We start from the raw sequence: 19,511 nt of genomic DNA on the forward strand, positions 1-19,511 counted from the left end.
GATTAAAAGTATTAGAACATAATAAAAACATGGGAAACAAATGTATAATATGTATTCATCTAAGTATTCAATAAGTATTACAATTTATTTAAAAAAAATAAAATGCAAACTAGAAGTTATGCATTTTCTGTCTAAGTGAAAATCGTGACCTAGGTGGGTCTAGGCGGGTGAGGCTAATGTTTAAGCACACCTAGGCATCATTTCTTAATTGTCAAACATTTAGAAATTAATTAAGACGGTGGTTAGCTGTTGAGCCTAGACAACGCTAGGCGGGAATTTTTAGAATAATGTCTATAAACAGCCGAATCTCCATAGGAGGCAGCCCACCACAAATGGCATGGACCTTTTTCCTTTTTTCCGCTCATTCCGGCATGTGATTGATGGACTTGGAGGAAATACATCCCCTTCAACTTTGAACCTTCCTTTTAGTGACTTTTTTGGAGGAATCCTTTTAGTGACTTTTGTTAGTGATTAGAGACAACAGTAGAGCTCGCTATAAGGTACCATGTATTCCAGTGAAACTAATCCGTAGTTAAAAACGTATTAATCCAAATTTTGTCGAGAACATAAGAAACAGCAATACATTCACCTCGAAAATTAGCTACTTTGTACAACAAATGATCCTCGATTATCTTAATTTACTTCCCAAAAGTACACTTACAAAAGGCAAACACTGGTACAACGAATTCAAGCTCTGACGACTACAAATCTTCGCCGGTCCTCCTATTTATACCTTTTAAACAATATACACTCAACAAAATGGGAAAGAAAAACAAACAATTTTGTATCCCATGATCAGTCCAAAGATGAGCTCCTTATGATGACAGTTAACTTAGTTTGAACCAGTTCCCGAGCTTCTGTGCCTCCAAATGAATTCAACTTGACGTGCCATTTTTCTAAGCTCACGAGCGCTTGATGACAAGTAAAATTTGGGAGATCGTATCTATTCAGCGTGTACTGCTTCTGTATCAACTAGAACTTGTCCACAAGGAACTAAGTCTGGCAGCAAGCTTTGCGCTCTTGTAGTCCTCTCGAAGCTCAATAAACCTAATTTGGCATCCAAATCGAAATTTATCACAATATAAAACCTCTAACCAAAAAAGAAATATGATATATTGAGAAAGAAAGAAATGTCGATCTTGACAAAATATTTCACGCTGAATGGTGTATTTCTTTCCGGATGTTTTCAATATGATAACAGGATATTTTGAAACTTTTCATCATTTGGGAAGCATCCCCTTTCTTTAATTGGAAGATAAACTGAGATGTGTGTGCGCGTGCGTGTGTGTGTTCTAAGAGTGTCTTTACATTCTACAATTCAACATGTTCAAAGTGATACCTTTGTGCATCTTTCCGTATACTAGGTGTACCCTCAAAGAGAGTTGCGAGACTTTCAGGAGCAACAATGAAGACATTGGCCATTCTGAAGGCAAAAGCTCATCATTAAATTGATATTAAAAATCAAGATGAATAGAAGCTGAAAATTTAGCAATTTCTAGGAAACTTACATCCCCAGCAATTCAAAATTTTCATCAACGGAAGGAGCATTGAAACTACGCACAAATTCTCCATACTCAGTTATGTCACGCTTCAGCCGCAGTCCCCCGCTGAGAAAGAAATTAGGAATTAGGATATGTTACTTGTACAACTTTCAACTCTATTAGCCAGCCACAGAAAATATGAGAAAGTCCACCTACCTCGGATTAAAAGTGAACTTTTGCCAATGATTTAGCAGCCCCTTATGCAAGCGGTTACCCTGGTAAAAATTTCACAATTACATAAATTCAAATGTGAAGGTTTCCAACTCATCATCACTATATAATCACTACAAATTCCCTAATCCTATGCAGCCAAACCCAAAAAGAGCAAGTTTATATCACACACATTACAATAAAAGAGCAACAACAATGAGAAATATCAATAACACGATATAATGTGCATGGCCTTGTAAAATGCAAGTCATTGTGCACTTTACTGTGTTATATCAACTTTGATACAATCATCATTCATTGTATCATATAATCGGAAAAGCATTCTTTGCTGTGTTGAAGCCCCGTGTGATCCCTTCACAGAATTCAGTGCGGAGGCCTCTTATTCTACAGTATCAATCTAATCCTAATCTATGGTTGCAAAAGGGCCATCATAGACATGAATCACATAAATAAGTCAGGCGAGATCACAAATGAACTACTTACTAATTCAGTTAGAAACGCTTGTTTGTTAAGACCTTCAAGTGCCGTGAATGCTGATTCTAGTACACGGGAAAGATATGCTACAACTCTAGACAAGAGAAGAGAAACGTTATTCAACATCCAGAAACAACATGGTTTATATTGATCAAGATCATTAATTAGTATCAAATTAGTAGGGAATTTAAGTGATAAAATTTGCAAAGTAAATATTACATAAGACAAAAACTAATAATTTTGACCAGGAAAATTATTTAAAAAGCATCAGACATAGCGAAAAGAAATGAAGGTGTCAAATCTCTAGATCTCAGAACTTATTGTAGCATTAGCTAAGTTTTGGTTCATATTAGGCTTCTCCCTCCATGAAAACAAATTCACGTAACTCAGATTTTGGAAGCCCTTAATTTGTAGGCTTTAATTATTCATTCATCGTACCTTGTACAGGCATTTGTTGGCCGATGATCAGGAGCAAATCCATCTTCAGGTGATCTATAATCTGTTGCCTTCTGTTCAGCAGAAAGTAACCGCTCCACCTGGATAGTAGGAATTTCAGAGAAGGAAAAAGAAGAAACAAGTAGGAATTGTCATAGAGCTCAAATACGTATACGGCCTAATGCCTATAATACAGGAACTATGAGAATCAACAAGAACAAGTCCATACAGATATAAAGCAGCATCCATCAAGAAAGACAAACCATTATTATGTCCAGATACTAACGGGTTGAAATCATGAAATATGTAAGCCTGTTGACCACCTTAGATAGACAAGATTCTAAATAGCAGGTCTACAATTCAATAACTGACCTCTGACATCACAGTTTCAATGCACTGTTGAAGCCCTTTATATGCAGCACCCTCTGCACTGGACATAGCTGTTGCCATTTCTTCACAAGAAGCAGCATGTGCACCATCGACAGGGAGTAGAAGCCGAGATATAGAATTTGAGAAATACTGGAGAGAAAATCCCAATTAGTTCAACATATCATGTCTTCCACTAAAAGCAACATTCAATGCATTTAGATAAATGGCAATCAATCAACAACCTGCTGAACTATAGCCACACTACTACCACAACGTTGTACAGCAACCATGAAAGATCTGAAACTGCTTTCACCAGCAGCGGCAGCAGCTTCTGCCTACAGATCAGCCATTGATATCCTTAAGTTCCCTATGGGTAGACTATACATTTTATCTTAAAAACTTCATAATTTAGAATGCAATAAAAGGTCTATGATCAGGTAAGTACAGCAGAAGCAGCAGCAGCAGCCACCCTTCTAACACTAGCCCCAAGTACAAATCTTTCCCTCAAAGCTGCAGCTTCAGTCAGGCCATCTCTTGCTTGCTCAAGACCTTCCGTTATATATTGACTGACCTGAAAATTGAAAAAACATACACGAATTTCTCTCTTAATATTAATTTAAAAAAATAACAAGTGAATATCTATGAACTAACATTTGATTGAACCCTCAATTGAAGTAACCAACTTACTTGGTCTAATAGGGAAGTGAACACCGCTTTTACATTTGCTGTAAGTGTTGCAGGCTGTACAATAACATGTAAAAAATAATAACTTGAGAAACTGGCACTATATCTGAAAGATAATAAAAATCCAGTACAATTCAAAACCATTTCAACATCTAAAGAACATTTTATTTTCAATTCCTATTTTACTACTCAGTTTGAGTTCTCCCATCACCCAATTATCAGTTTTATACTGCATGTCAAGATTACTTCCAGGCTAATGATCAGCAGTAACATACAACTGACTTGTGCACCAATGCAATGAATTTCTTATCCACAAGGGAAAGAGCTAATTTAAGTATGCCTTTCATACAACTGTCTCTGTATGCAGATAAATTTTGAGATTCCAATTTCCATGTTACACAAAGAACCTTTGTGTATGTTAACCAATTCTTACCAAAATAGAAAAGAACAGGTAAACCCCAACCTATATTGGGGAGTACAGAAGAAACACTAGACTACAATGGAGTTCAAAGAAAAACGTAAGAGTTATATTTTAAATATGCTCTTCCAGAATTTAAAAGATTACTTAGAAATGAATTTCCATGAATCCTAAGTAAATTAGATACAAGTTTAAAATGAGCAATCATATGTAGCTTCGCTAACAAACATTACTTGAGATGAAAACAAAGTGCATCTCGCAATTGCTTCTTCATTCCAGCGGACAAACTCTGTCACAACAGTGACGGATATTTGCTGACGGGAAGATGCAACTGCAGCACCTTTTGAGCGCCCGATTGTTCCACTTGATTCAGATATCTGTTGGTTTTCAGCACGTAGTTCTGCCATCTGCACGGTATAATAACTTTTATGCATTGTTACAACCATGAAAGAATGAGGACTAAAGCTTGGTCAGAAAAAATGCACTTGATGCAAACCTTAGCTAGATATAGTTGTTTAAGAGAGGCCTGCTCATGTTCAGGATATCCATCCTTGTGAGAAGAAAACAGAGACTCTGTGAGGCCTGAACCATCAAAGGAAGTTTCTATGAAGATCCCACAGTTGATAAATACAATAAACAATTTCAACCACGCAAAACGCGGACTGACACTAAAAACACTGACTTCCCACCAAGACAGCACAAGTTAATATATGTCAACTTTGAGCCAAGGATTTGTTATTCAAATGGCAATTTTTGCTCCTCATCATTTTTTCTTCTTTCAAAGGAGCAAAGACCACACACATTGGAGGTAACAAGGAACCCCAATCTGCAACCATCTAGTTACAATTCCACTGCAGAATAACTCATTAAAATAAGAAATAAAAGTTCCTTATATTAAGTTAGGCATCTCGTATGATGCATCTTTGTTCCCCAATTAATCTTTTCAGTGTCCAGGAACCAAACACAATCCACAAGCTCGTTTTATTTTTTGCTAAAATAACATTGTCCAAATGGTTATCTTGCCTTCATCCACCATCATATCCACACTAGTACTCCGCATTGAGAGAGAAAAAGAAAAAAAAACAAAACAATAAGGAGACAGATTCCAAATAGTTAATTCATTACCCTCGATATCCAAGTCACCACATCCCACAACTCGTAGGTCCCTAGCCAGTTCTTGTGTCTTCTCATATGCCACTGCTAGCATTCTAATATACTGCAGCATCAGGTCAAATACAAGTTAAGTGACAAGCTGATTGCTACTTCATAAGCATTTGGTGATGAAGCAAGAGATGGGGGAGGGGGAGAGGGAAACAGGCATAGTAATTTACTCACTAATAGAAGTCCGCCTTCTTCCATAGGAGGTAGATTCACCAAAGATGGCTTCACTAATAATTTGTCCAGTAGAGCAGTAACTCTCTGCTCCAAAACTCGCTACACCCAACATGACAAAACTAGTTACATATATGAAGTAACTCCAGTAATACATTAACAGGAAACCGAAATGAGCCCCAAAAGTAAGATTTATTATCACCACCATTAACCCTCTTGTAGCAGAATCAATCCCTTCTAAGGCTACCATGTGTTGTATAAACTAAACATGGGTTCACCATTGAAATCAATGCATCCAGAGGTAAAGCAGAAAGTGTATTTGTCACAATGCTAATAAACATTCTCTTCATCATTATAGCATATGGATGTCTTGATTGCAAAGGGTTAGGCACGGTTTGTAATATGGGTAGTGCTATTCACACACCCCTTTTTACCTCCCACACACCCTTGTTAATTTTTGTCCATTGATCTTCTTCAATTCATCCGATCCAACGGCCCGAAATTGAGGAGTGCGTGAGAAGTAAAAATAGGTGTGTGGATAGCACCACCCTTGTAATATATATGATACATAGCATGCATAAAACGGGATTGGTGAGGCTACCCTGCGTCTAGTGCGATGAGAAAATATATACACACCCAAAAAAGATAAAAAACATTAAGAAAATTAAATCCTTCTCAGTACCTGAACTAAGATTGACATAACTTCATTTGGAGAAGGGAAGACAGCCATAACTGTTGCAGCTTCCTTACGTACATTATCTGCAAGTGGAACTAAGATATAACAAATATACTGAAGAATTCAACCACTTGTATTAGATTAATATCTATCTTTAAACCTGTGATTTCTTTATACAAGGACGAAAGTCCACGAGCAACATTGCTAGGACTAGCCTGTGAACCCTCATCACCAAGAACCAATCTGGTATCTGCATTCATGACTTCCACGTCAATAAACATTGGACGTGTTGCCACATAATGTTGCATAGCACTAGTGCCCCTGTTAAACTGCATTGCAATTTTAAATCAACAAAATAAGGCAAAGGTATTCAAGTGTAAAAACTAAAGGGATCTTTGATTCACTATGAAATTAGAGCTAATGAGACAGAGAGAGGTCAGGAGTCCTGGTGTTAAATTCTCTAGGTACAATGATCCACTAGGTTCAGAAACAATGATTACCTGAGATAATATTTTAGCACATTCTGCCATGGTTGACAATTCTCTTCTCTGTGATGCAGCATCAAAACGAGATAACAATCTGTTCTCCAATTCTATTCAAAATTTAGAAGCAAAAGTCTTTAATTAAAATCAAGCACCATAATTTGTAGGAATTATCCCTCCGAAACTAATTTCTAGGATTCAAGATTTTCAACAAAATCATTAAGGAGGTGCGCCATCCATGATTTTGAATTAAGAACAAAAAATGAAAGCAATGAGGGAAACATAGTGTCTTCTTCTACAGATTGCAGAGAAACCGTAGTACAATTTTCCAATGAGGCTTAGTACTTTATGACTATGTAAAGGTCAGCATACCATTGCAGTAGTCCTGAAGATTAGCAACTGCAACTTCTAACCCTCTGCTAGCTGTTGCATTGCCCATAACTGATGGTACAGATATCCCTTGTCTTCCAATATCTTCCTCAGCAAATGCCCCTAATATTAACAGAAGCCTGGAAGGTTATTATATCTCGAAATGATGAGCAAAAAATTCTATCACTCCTAAAATCAAACCATTCTTGGAAGAACCTTAATACCAATAGTAAAGATCACAACTTTATCTCCACAACAACAACAACAACAAAGCCTTTTCCCACTAAGTGGGGTCGGCTATATGAATCCTAGAACGCCATTGCGCTCGGTTTTGTGTCATGTCCTCCGTTAGATCCAAGTAATCAAGTCTTTTCTTAGGGTCTCTTCCAAAGTTTTCCTAGGTCTTCCTCTACCCCTTCGGCCCTGAACTTCTGTCCCGTAGTCACATTTTCGAACCGGAGCGTCAGTAGGCCTTCTTTGCACATGTCCAAACCACCGGAACCGATTTTCTCTCATATTTCCTTCAATTTTGGCTATTCCTACTTTACCTTGGATATCCTCATTCCCAATCTTATCCTTTCTCGTGTGCCCATACATCCCCACGAAGCATCCTCATCTCCGCTACACCCATTTTGTGTACATGTTGATGCTTCACCGCCCAACATTCTGTGCCATACAACATCGTTGGCCTTATTGCCGTCCTATAAAATTTTCCCTTGAGCTTCAGTGGCCTACGACGATCACACAACACGCCGGATACACTCTTACACTTCATCCATCCAGCTTGTATTCTATGGTTGAGATCTCCATCTAATTCTCCGTTCTCTTGCAAGATAGATCCTAGGTAGCGAAAACGGTCACTTTTTGTGATCTTCGCTAGATTGCTCCGGTCATTAGTGTGGATAAGTATATAAATGGATAGAGATAGGAAAGCAAACGCAAGATGTACGTGATTCACCCAGATTGGCTACGTCCACGGAATAGAGGAGTTCTCATTAATTGTGAAGGGTTTACACAAGTACATAGGTTCAAGCTCTCCTTTAGGGAGTACAAGTGAATGATTTAGTACAAATGACATTAGGAAATATTGTGGGAGAATGATCTCGTAACCACGAAACTTCTTAGTCCCGGAGTGTGGTATCGGCTTGACTTTCCTTATCTGTCTCATAGGTAGATGTGGAATCTTCTCTGGAAGTACTCTTCCTCCATCCAGGGGTGGTATCTGTAACTGGTGGAGATGCACAAGGTAATGTATCAATGTCACTTGAAGCTTACTTGTAGTTTCAGGCTTGGTCAAGCGCGATACAAACCATGTAGTAGGAGTCCCCCAAGTCGCCGAGCTAGGGGATCTGCTGAAAGAGGTAACAGACAAGGTAAGCAATCAGAGCTCCGGCTGATTGTTCACATTCTCCCTATCTTGCAGGCAGCATGAAGGATAAAGAGAAGAAAAATGAGAAGAGATGATATGGGATACTTTTGCTTTTGAAGAAGTAACTTTCCACAGGCTTATTCTTGAACTGGGCTGGAGGGTTTTCTGGTTTCCTCCAAAGTATAAGGCCGACTGAAGAATTTGAGGGTCAAAACAAGTCCATCAAATCTAGAATACGTTCGACCCTGCTGATATGGGATACTTTTGCTTTTGACAGAGTAGTGGATATATCGGCACGTGTGCTGTTACGCTTGTCTCCACATGCTTCCTTGTATCCTTCTCACTTGCCCTATCCTCAGGCAGATGCGGTATCTTCCTTGGAAGCATAAGATGTTGAAGATGAGTACTCGAGAGCAATGCCAGGGTAAGGGGTTCCAGGCAGTCAGTTCCTGGCTGGAAGCTTGATTCCAAGTGCTGACTGATTGCTCTCTTTCTCCTTGTCTTGCAGGTAAGAACAAGGCCAAAGGAAAAGACAGGGAAAAAGCATGATATGGGATACTCTTGCTTTTAACCCTGATGATATGAGATATTCTTGCTCTAGTATAGCTTGTTTACAGAGGTATTATCGGGGGGAAAGAAAGCTGAATATTTTGAAAGGCTTCGTTGGGAGTGCCCTCTCAGATAAGAGGAAGGGTTGAGCATTTTTGCAGGTCTGCCTGTCCGTTGGGGATGGAGGTCGCCATATATAGGAGTCTCCCTAACATCAAGTAATAATGCTATTCCTTTACCCTGCTTGGTCATAGCACGGTAGTGGGAGCTGCCAGCTTCACAAGTTTTAACTCTGTCAGAGCACTTTGAAAAAGTGGTCTGTGGTATCTGGAAAGCTGATGTTGCGTGTGAAGATTACAGACAAGCTTTATCCAAGGAGATCCGGCTCTTGAAGTTGGGAAAGTGGTGCCTCTTCGGTTTTCGAACAAGCAATCCTGTCGGGGATCTGGCTCTCGAGATTCGGAGAACGATGCCTCTTCGATTTTTGAGAAAGCAATCATGTTGGGGGTCTGGCTCTCGAGATTCGGAGAGCGGTGTCTTCGATTTTTGAGAAAGCAATCATGCTGGGGGTCTGGCTCTCGAGATTCGGAGAGCGGTGTCTTCAATTTTTGAGAAAGTAATCATGTTGGGAGTTGGGAGTGTTTTCTCGAATATGAGTAAAGGTTGGGCATGTTTGCTAGTCTACCTTGCCACGAAGCACAGAGGTTGACACACAGGGACTTTCCAATTATCCAGCAGTGGTACTGTTCCTTTACCCTCTCTTCGATTTTTGAGAAAGTAATCATGTTAGGAGTCTGGCTCTCGAGATTCGGAGGGCGATGCCTCTTCGATTTTGGAGCAAGCAATCTTGTTGGGGGTGTTTTCTCGAATGTGAGTAAAGGTTGGGCATGTTTGCTAGTCTACCTTGCCACGAAGCACAGAGGATGACACACAGGGACTTTCAAATTATCCAGCAGTGGTACTGTTCCTTTACCCTCTATTCGATTTTTGAGAAAGTAATCATGTTGGGAGTCTGGCTCTCGAGATTCGGAGGGCGATGCCTCTTCGATTTTGGGGCAAGCAATCTTGTTGGGAGTGTTTTCTCGAATGTGAGTAAAGGTTGGGCATGTTTGCTAGTCTACCTTGCCATGAAGCACAGAGGTTGACACACCGGGACTTTCCAATTATCCAGCAGTGGTACTGTTCCTTTACCCTTGTGGGTAATAATATGGTAGCTAGGCCGTCAAAATTTATGTGTCTAAACTTTGTTAGTGTTGTTTCTTTGCTATTCTTTTACCCTTCTTGGTCAGAGCGATGTAGTGAGAGTTGCAAGCTTCACGTGTCTCGACTTTGTCAGAGAACTTTGGCAAAGTTATATGTGGTACCCATGAGCTACTGTTGCGTGTGGGAAGTGGGTGATTGAACAGTACGATTCATGTGCTTTCTACTTCGCCAGAAATCTTCGACAGAATGCCCATAATTTCCACAAAGCTGAGTGTGCGTGTGACAGGTGCTGACAAGGCTGGAAAAGTAGTCTCAACTTTGTCAGAGAACTTTGGCAAAGTTATATGTGGTACCCATGAGCTACTGTTGCGTGTGGGAAGTGGGTGATTGAACAGTACGATTCATGTGCTTTCTACTTCGCCAGAAATCTTCGACAGAATGCCCATAATTTCCGCAAAGCTGAGTGTGCGTGTGACAGGTGCTGACAAGGCTGGAAAAGTAGGTGCCTCTTCGATTTCTGAGATCGACCCTCGTGGTCTCTGAGCAGCCCAGCTTTTGAGAAAGCAAACCTCTTCGATTTCTGAGATCGGCCCTCGTGGTCTCTGAGCAGCCCAGCTTTTGAGAAAGCAAACCTCTTCGATTTCTGAGATCGGCCCTCGTGGTCTCTGAGCAGCCCAGCTTTTGAGAAAGCAAACCTCTTCGATTTCTGAGATCGGCCTTCGTGGTCTTTGAGCAGCCCAGCTTTTGAGAAAGCAAACGCCTCTTCGATTTCTGAGATCGACCCTCGTGGTCTCTGAGCAGCCCAGCTTTTGAGAAAGCAAATGCCTCTTCGATTTCTGAAGCTTCGTCGAGTGCAGATTTTTATAGAGGCTAACATTAAGTTCCAAAGCACACTTGAATATCCACCTGTAGAAGCTCCATTCTTGCACTTCTAAGAACTTGATTTGTCCGACCTCTTCTCTCTTCTACACCTTTGAAAATGTCTGGCCCCTCCGACCGTCGTTTTGACTTGAACCTTGTTGAAGAGGCAGCCCCGCCTTCTCCAGACAACATATGGCGCCCATCCTTCGTCTCCCCTACTGGTCCTCTTACCGTTGGGAATTCCGTGATGAAGAATGATATGACCGCTGCGGTAGTGGCCAGGAACCTTCTCACTCCCAAAGATAACAGACTACTTTCCAAACGGTCTGATGAGTTGGCTGTTAAGGATTCTCTGGCTCTTAGTGTTCAGTGTGCAGGTTCTGTGTCTAATATGGCACAACGCCTATTTGCTCGAACCCGCCAAGTTGAATCATTGGCGGCTGAAGTGATGAGTCTCAAACAGGAGATTAGAGGGCTCAAGCATGAGAATAAACAGTTGCACCGGCTCGCACATGACTATGCTACAAACATGAAGAGGAAGCTTGACCAGATGAAGGAATCTGATGGTCAGGTTTTACTTGATCATCAGAGATTTGTGGGTTTGTTCCAAAGGCATTTATTGCCTTCGTCTTCTGGGGCTGTACCGCGTAATGAAGCTCCAAATGATCAACCTCTGATGCCTCCTCCTTCTAGGGTTCTGTCCAGTACTGAGGCTCCGAATGATCACCCTCCGGTGCCTTCTCTTTCTGGGGCTCTACCGACTGCCGAGACTTCTCCTAAGCAACCTTTGTGAAGGCTCCCTCTTGTTTGTTTATTTTGACTTAAGTATATGTACATATTTGTAATTTATCAAGATATCAATAAATAAGCTTTCCTTCATTTCAACGTATTGTGTTAAATCACCAAAGCCTTCTTCGCTAAGTTCTTTGAATTTTCTTTTGTTGAAGCTTGTATGTTGGAGCTTTGTGAGTGGAGCATGTAGGTTGAGGTAGTGTTCCCTTAATTTCCCGAACGAGGACAACTTCTCGGTTGGAGACTTGGAAAATCCAAGTCACTGAGTGGGATCGGCTATATGAATCTTAGAACGCCATTGTGTTCTGTCCTGTGTCATGTCCTCCGTTAGATCCAAGTACTCTAAGTCTTTTCTTAGGGTCTCTCTCAAAGTTTTCCTGGGTCTTCCTCTACCCCTTCGGCCCTGAACCTCTGTCCCATAGTCGCATCTTCTAATCGGAGCGTCAGTAGGCCTTCTTTGCACATGTCCAAACCACCGTAACCGATTTTCTCTCATCTTTCCTTCAATTTCGGCTACTCCTACTTTACCCCGGATATCCTCATTCCTAATCTTATCCTTTCTCGTGTGCCCACACATCCAACGAAGCATCCTCATCTCCGCTACACCCATTTTGTGTACGTGTTGATGCTTCACCGCCCAACATTCTGTGCCATACAGCATCGCCGGCCTTATTGCCGTCCTATAAAATTTTCCCTTGAGCTTCAGTGGCATACGGCGGTCACACAACACGCCGGATGCACTCTTCCACTTCATCCATCCAGCTTGTATTCTATGGTTGAGATCTCCATCTAATTCTCCGTTCTTTTGCAAGATAGATCCTAGGTAACGAAAACGGTCGCTCTTTGGTATTTCTTGATCTCCGATCCTCACCCCTAACTCGTTTTGGCCTCCATTTGCACTGAACTTGCACTCCATATATTCTGTCTTTGATCGGCTTAGGCGAAGACCTTTAGATTCCAACACTTCTCTCCAAAGGTTAAGCTTTGCATTTACCCCTTCTTGAGTTTCATCTATCAACACTATATCGTTTGCGAAAAGCATACACCAAGGAATATCATCTTGAATATGTCCTGTTAACTCATCCATTACCAACGCAAAGAGGTAAGGACTTAAGGATGAGCCTTGATGTAATCCTACAGTTATGGGAAAGCTTTCGGTTTGTCCTTCATGAGTTCTTACGGCAGTCTTTGCTCCTTCATACATATCCTGTATAGCTTGGATATATGCTACTCGTACTCCTTTCTTCTCTAAAATCCTCCAAAGAATGTCTCTTGGGACCCTATCATACGCTTTTTCCAAATCTATAAAGACCATGTGTAAATCCTTTTTCCCATCTCTATATCTTTCCATCAATCTTCGTAAGAGATAGATTGCCTCCATGGTTGAGCGCCCTGGCATGAACCCGAATTGGTTGTCCGAAACTCGTGTCTCTTGCCTCAATCCATGCTTAATGACTCTCTCCCAGAGCTTCATTGTATGACTCATTAGCTTAATACCCCTATAGTTCATGCAATTTTGTACATCGCCCTTATTCTTGTAGATAGGCACCAAAGTGCTCGTTCGCCACTCATTTGGCATCTTCTTCGTTTTCAAAATCCTATTGAAAAGGTCAGTGAGCCATGTTATACCCGTCTCGCCCAAAACTTTCCATTCAAAATATTGGATGACATTACCTTAATTAAAATTCAGTTTTAATTGATACGATCAGCTTCTTCTACAATTTTATAGGGCTCTGAGACACTTATTAGAAAGAATGGTAATAATTTGACACTCATGAAGCACAAAGGCTGTTTTCAAATTAGATGGCCATGTAGCAAAAGGACATTTAATATGGTTTCTCTCACAGTTTCAGCCCATTGAACCCAACTGCTCCAGATGCCAATTATATCTTAACATATCTACATAAGTTAGATCAAAATTATTCTGGTTTCATCCACCTAAACATATATCATAACCATATCCTGAAGACAAATCACAGCTACTGCTACTTTCCGATGTCCTTAATCCCCATTCCCAGAAAGACAGTAAGAGGTGGAGGGAGCGATGCTCATAAATAGTGTTCCTTGGCAAAATAACTACAGATTTTGAAACTAATAAAGCCATCTTACGCAATTTTTGTGCAATTTTAGTAGCCTCTGCAACACGGCTATCATCAGAAAATAAGGGTGAAAGTTCCATCAGATCGCCAGGGCTGCTATTGAACTCCATCAAGTACTGAAAGAATAAAAGGCAACATGGTGTTAACTTCTTAGGAATAAAGGGTAGCATATAGTAAAGGGACAGTGACTACCTTTATGAGCTCTATTGTTTGACTAGCAGTTTCCCTCTGAGCATCTGCACTCTGACAAGAAAGCACATAATCACAAAACACAAATATTTAATGAAATGATGGCACAATAGATATCAAGTACCAACTTCAGATGTTAGCCATTGGTAACCAGGCATAGGCCAAGACTTCACCTGCAGATGGTCTCCTATTTTTGCAGCGGTCTGGCCAACACTTGATATACGTGAATCCAACCTGGCAAAGCTACCAAACAAGCCATCTACTCCTTTTTCAAGCTGAGAAAAAAATATGCATAACAATACAGTCAGTTCACTGTTCATTTCAGATTTCATCTTACGCTTTAAAGCACTTTTGGAATTTAGATCCTCACTTCACATGTGAAAAACTTGCATGTTCTCACTTAAGAGCTAAGATTGGCGGACAATGTTAGAAAAGAATTTAAATAGTAAGCATTCATTTTTAGCAAAACAAGAACAAGAATAATATATGTAAATTCCATGGAGTTCTTCACATATGATACTCATTGCACATTGATAGGTGAAATCTACAAAAGATGAGTTGCCATAATTTTCATATTTTTCAACAGGTAATTGTTATTTCCAGCTTAGAGAACTGTATTAAGTTCAACCCAATATCCATATCGCATTCTAACAATGATATTTTAGCTCTGACAGTAACATTCTCAATTGGAAAGAACTTCCGCTCCTTCTCGGAGTGCAGTGCGCAAAACATTTTCGGAATAAACAGTAAAATACATGCTTTCCTCTAACTAACCTCAACAAGTGTCTTGCGCTGCTTAGAATCTTGTACAGAAACCTCCTTCTTAAGATTGTAGAGTCTTCCATCAATCTTCAATGGTGACAGGGTGGAATCAGCAACTTCAGAAAAAATTAAAATGACTCTGTAAGTCCAATACCTACACTGTCCCAAGACATACCTGTTTCTGGAGATCAACCAACTCTTTACAAGAATCCTTGAACAGAGATAAGGTCTTATCTACTTCCGGAAATAACGGGTCTGACAGTCCTTGTGCAAATTTTGTTGCATCTGATGGTACTCGCATATGTCCATTTTGTAAAGAATTGTTCCCACTGACGTTGCTATGACCTTCAGATGAGTCTGTTTCTTCTTCTTGAAAAGATGGGAGCAGCTCATTTACCAGGTTCCCAAACAATGCATCAAATGAAAAGTCACCCTACAAATCAAATGTCAAAGAATATCAATCGTTATTTTAATTCACAGCCAAGTTCACAACAGGTACACTACAAAAGTTACAGAAACACATATGATATATTTTCAGTTTTTCACCTTAAAGTCGTCTATGTCCAAGATGAGTGGAAGTGAGCTAACGGATGAAGATTTTGACATTCTATCGCTCTTGGTTCCATCTCTACCCTCTTTCATCTGGTTCAGGAAAAATCAGCAATGAAGCAGCAGCCAAAAGTTCCATCCATTACAGACAGATTAACAACTAGCTTGATTCGAGAACCAAGTCTTGATGCTCAAATCACAAAAAGCATATTAATACATTCAACTTTGACAATTTTTCAAACTAATAGCTCAAAAGTTCAACCATGATCATATACAAATTGAATGCATTACAGAAGCAGAAGCATATTCAAAACCCAATAATTTAAAACATGCTGAAGATAATGAATCAATGTTGCCTTGAATTATGCATGTTAAAATTATCATTTTCTTCTAATTAAAAAGGTCATATATTCTCTAGTTTTGATGGCTTTTTCAGCTGGAAGGTACTGGAGTTGATAACTACATTTCCAATTTTCCACTATTCTCCTCTATTTTCTCACCAACCAAACACATGGAACAATATAACAAAATTTACTATTAGATTCACAGAGTCACAGCTCCTCCATCTCTAAATTCAAAGCTACAATTGTCACAGTAGGGTTGCTAAAATTTGAACCCCATAAAATTGCAAAAATTACTAAAAAAACTCTTACCTTTTCATCACACATTCAGCAAAAAATCGGCAACTACTATTCCTAATTTTCACTTTGTAAAAAAAAAAAAGGAAAAAAAAGAATAAAATATAATTAAATAAAATCCAAAACTGGAAACTGTACCTCTATTCGAATTCAATGAGAGAGAGAGAGTTGCAGCGAGTTTTGCAAGTTCCTGCTTCGCTGGGTCTGGTTCGGGTTCGATCGAGAGAGACGAGAGGGAGCTCATAAACGAAAAGACTACAATGAAAATTCAATTACTCAAATGACGGTTCTACCCATTTCTTGTGATGCAAATTATATATACTAAAACTCAGTTTGAAGTCACTGTTCATTAACAGTGATTTGACGAAATTGTCCCTCATTTGCTACCTAATTCTCAGCCTTTTTCCTCTGTTATACAGTGAAATCACGTATTTACCCCCATTGTACGCGTGTTGGTTATCGTGGAAGGAAATGAGGCTGGATGTATGCGTGTTAGCCAACTGGGAGGGGAAGTAAGTGTTGGGGATGGTGCAAGCATGTTCTTCTCTCTCTCAGATCTCTCGAGCTCTCTCAAATGTTTCAATAACTTTTCCATTTGCTTCCCTTTTATCTCAACCTGAAACGAACAAATCCCAAAAACCCTCGAGCCCTCCAACAAAATCGGAAAAAAACACCATCTTCGCCCACAATTTTGAATTTTCTCAAGAATTCTCGCATTTTCCTGAGATTTTTTTCTATGGGCTTTGGTAGCAGATGAAGATCGATGACAGTGATCGGAGTTCGTCACATGACATTGTGGTAAGCTATTGAATCTAATTGGCGATTTTTTTTGTATGATTGTTTGTTATTGGGATTTGGGACGTTGGGAATAATTTGTTTGGTTTTTGTGTGGATGCAGCTCGGCAACGAACAATTTGATCACATCCTGAGTTTTCCGACTAATTTATTCAATCGGATCGGTTCTGATTTTGTCCCTCCATAGCATCTGCAGCACTATCTGCCTTGCTTTCGTCACAGCTTGGCTTTCGGTTCCTCAGGTAAAGTTTCCACCTTTTTTTCTTTAGGAAAATAACAAAAATTCCAAATTTATTGAATTATTTAGTGATTTTCTATTGAGTTTTTTCTTAAAATTTTTAATATAAATTTTTTGAATTGGAATAGGGGGAATGGTGGATGTGAGAGTTTCTTTTACAGCAGTTCAAAGGGAGAGCTTGAGAGACAGTGGACTCTTCCCCTATTCCTCCACAATCGCTTTTACCAATTTCCAAGAACACATTAAATTCCCTCAAAATATAAGCCGAGGTATGGAAAAGCTTCGAATTCCTTGGTTTCCTCCAATTAGTATGCAGAACTCTCAAAAAAGAAAGTAGTGAGGGTTGAATTTCTACTCTCATATATACACAGATAGATATGGAAAAGCTTAGAATGGTGAAGTGAGGGTTCAATGACTTATTACTCATTTTGGTCTATTTAAATAAAGTTCTCTGATTGGTTTGATTTGTGTTGTGTACATTTACTTCTTGGGTATATTTGTGTTTTTGGACTTATTTGTTTCTGTATCGGTTGCTGACAGAATGGATAGGGTGCCAAAAAGAGAGGTGGCATTAGGAATAATGGCTTTTTTGAGAGAATTAGAGTTTGATCTCTTCATTTGGGTTGTGCATATTTCGTTTGATCTCTTACTTTGGGTTGTGCAGATTTCATTTGAATTAATTTGGGTTGTGAGGAAGTGAATAATTATTTGAATTAATTAATTTCTCTTGGGTTGTGCATATTTCCTTTGAACTAATTTGGGTTGTGTTTGAGCATTGTACATGCATGAACGTGGGTAAAGAGTATGAGGATAAAGGGAAGAGAAAATGTTTGTGATCATCCACCTCAAACGATTTGTTGAGGTATTTTTTGTACCTTTTTTTTGTTTAAAATTATATGTTTTTCATATGTTAGGAGTATGTCATCGAGGAATGTTAGTGCCTCTTTATTCAATTTTTTCTTTATTTAAATATATATGTGTTTAGAAGTGTAAATTTGTATAATTGAATCTTTGCTCCAATTTTATATTTCATTTTTTTGTGACTTTCTGCAGAACTTGGAATCAGCTTTTCACATAACATGGATGATGAATATAAGAAACTCATACACATAATTACTCCACCAAGGTATATACAAATTAAAATCATAACTTGCGTCAATATAGAAAAAATTATTTTTTAGCACACAAGTTTGACATAATAATTTTTCTCATAATTTATAAAATATTGTACAGATTTATGCTACCTGGCAATCAACGACTAATATTACTTTCAAGAAGGCAAGACCAACATATGGCATGTCACATCGGCATATTTTTCACAAACAGATGGTAAAATTGTACACATCACTTAGACAAGTTTCAATCTTTTTTGCTTCCATTGTAACACATTTCTAATTAACATTTCGTACTGAATTTTGATTAAACTTTATTTAAATGTTTGATTTCAGAATTTCACAAGTCGAATTACCACCTCAATAATAGGAAAAAAATACATTTGATCTCCGGTTATAAGGTGACCTCACCTCTCTCTCTCTCTCTCTCTCTCTCTCTCTCTCTCACCCACCCACCCACCCAAAACTCAATTTTGAACTTTTTATGCATATTTTTTTTTGAATCATTGGCTGTCTTTATTATTTTTGTAGTTGTATTCACAACTGTCCAAGAGAGTACAACAAAAGGTCAATTTTTCCATTGGAAGCACCTCAAGTTAGGAACAAGTCTGTTATCCAATTACATTCATGGCATATAACACTTGAAAGGTCAATTTTCCATTGGAAGCACCTCAAGCTAGGAACAAGTCTGTTATCCAATTACATTCATGGCATATAACACTTGAAAAAGCTAATGATGTATTTCAACATTGTTTAGCATGTAGCAAGCTTTGTTTGACTGATATACTCAATACTGCATTTGTAATTTTATCATTGGTCCAACTTTTTGAATAAACAATTTCTCTTTCTTTGCACTTTGAAAAAATGGATTTTTATATTTTTTGTTAGTATCTAAATTTGTTCCGTTCATGATAAGGTTTAGCAAAATATCTCATATGATTTTCAATCCCGCAGCATCGCGCGGGTGCAAATTTCTAGTGAGTTCGAATCCGCTGTTCTGAACATCCTATGCCCACTCTCTGCTAGCACTGTGGTTGTGACAAGTGTCCCATAACTTCACTTCAAATTGACTCTATTAGATCATCTCTAGTCGAAATGTCATACTCATATATCATCTTCAACGGAAAATGCTAGACATATCATCTCAATAATTTATTGTTAGTTTAATTAAACTTTAATTACACACTGTTAGATGTTTTCAAATCTAGTCGTTGAATTTAAATCAATTATTGCAATTATGGAGCTGAGCCCCAAAAAAGAGACTAAGAGGGGGCTACATTTGGCTTAGCTTGATGCGCTTCGCCAAATAATGGTTTGATGGGCTTCATAGAATTATAACCCAGTCATCTATTGGAGATGAATTTTTGGGCACAACAGATCATTTTTTGGCTTTTAGACCTTTAG

The 19,511-nt window shown here is 39.0% G+C and overlaps 1 protein-coding gene and 1 long non-coding RNA gene across 2 annotated transcripts; one reads left to right on the forward strand and one right to left on the reverse strand.

The window, feature by feature from the left end:
• Positions 1-567: 567 nt before the first annotated feature.
• On the reverse strand, positions 568-16,266 carry LOC126629028 (exocyst complex component SEC10b-like). Its single transcript, XM_050298922.1, has 25 exons — positions 16,101-16,266; positions 15,322-15,417; positions 14,951-15,208; positions 14,788-14,862; positions 14,187-14,288; positions 14,017-14,067; positions 13,835-13,940; positions 6,955-7,074; positions 6,601-6,692; positions 6,261-6,429; positions 6,107-6,183; positions 5,428-5,526; positions 5,218-5,308; positions 4,589-4,674; positions 4,326-4,499; positions 3,678-3,731; positions 3,436-3,561; positions 3,233-3,325; positions 2,994-3,140; positions 2,625-2,722; positions 2,196-2,280; positions 1,698-1,756; positions 1,509-1,607; positions 1,340-1,423; positions 568-1,047 (listed from the first exon to the last, which is right to left on the reverse strand). The coding sequence occupies exons 2-25, from the start codon at positions 15,415-15,417 to the stop codon at positions 969-971; spliced, it is 2,520 nt and encodes an 839-aa protein (XP_050154879.1). The 5' UTR covers positions 16,101-16,266; the 3' UTR covers positions 568-968.
• A 14-nt stretch (positions 16,267-16,280) lies between these two features.
• On the forward strand, positions 16,281-18,961 carry LOC126629029 (uncharacterized). Its single transcript, XR_007625650.1, has 7 exons — positions 16,281-16,760; positions 16,861-16,999; positions 17,124-17,857; positions 18,049-18,121; positions 18,229-18,324; positions 18,444-18,508; positions 18,639-18,961. It is a non-coding gene; the product is annotated as an uncharacterized LOC126629029 (long non-coding RNA).
• The last annotated feature ends 550 nt before the right edge of the window (positions 18,962-19,511 follow it).

Source organism: Malus sylvestris, chromosome 7 (genome assembly GCF_916048215.2).
Source record: "Malus sylvestris chromosome 7, drMalSylv7.2, whole genome shotgun sequence".
NCBI lineage: Eukaryota > Viridiplantae > Streptophyta > Magnoliopsida > Rosales > Rosaceae > Malus > Malus sylvestris.

Excerpts from the sequence above, each read along its gene's own strand:
- LOC126629028 (XM_050298922.1), bottom strand. The coding sequence starts at position 15,417 with ATGAAAGAGGGTAGAGATGGAACCAAGAGCGATAGAATGTCAAAATCT. Across the intron at positions 6,693-6,954 it reads TCTTCAGGACTACTGCAATG|AATTGGAGAACAGATTGTTA; the intron begins GTATGCTGACCT and ends AATTTTGAATAG. Across the intron at positions 6,184-6,260 it reads CTTGTATAAAGAAATCACAG|ATAATGTACGTAAGGAAGCT; the intron begins GTTTAAAGATAG and ends TTCCACTTGCAG.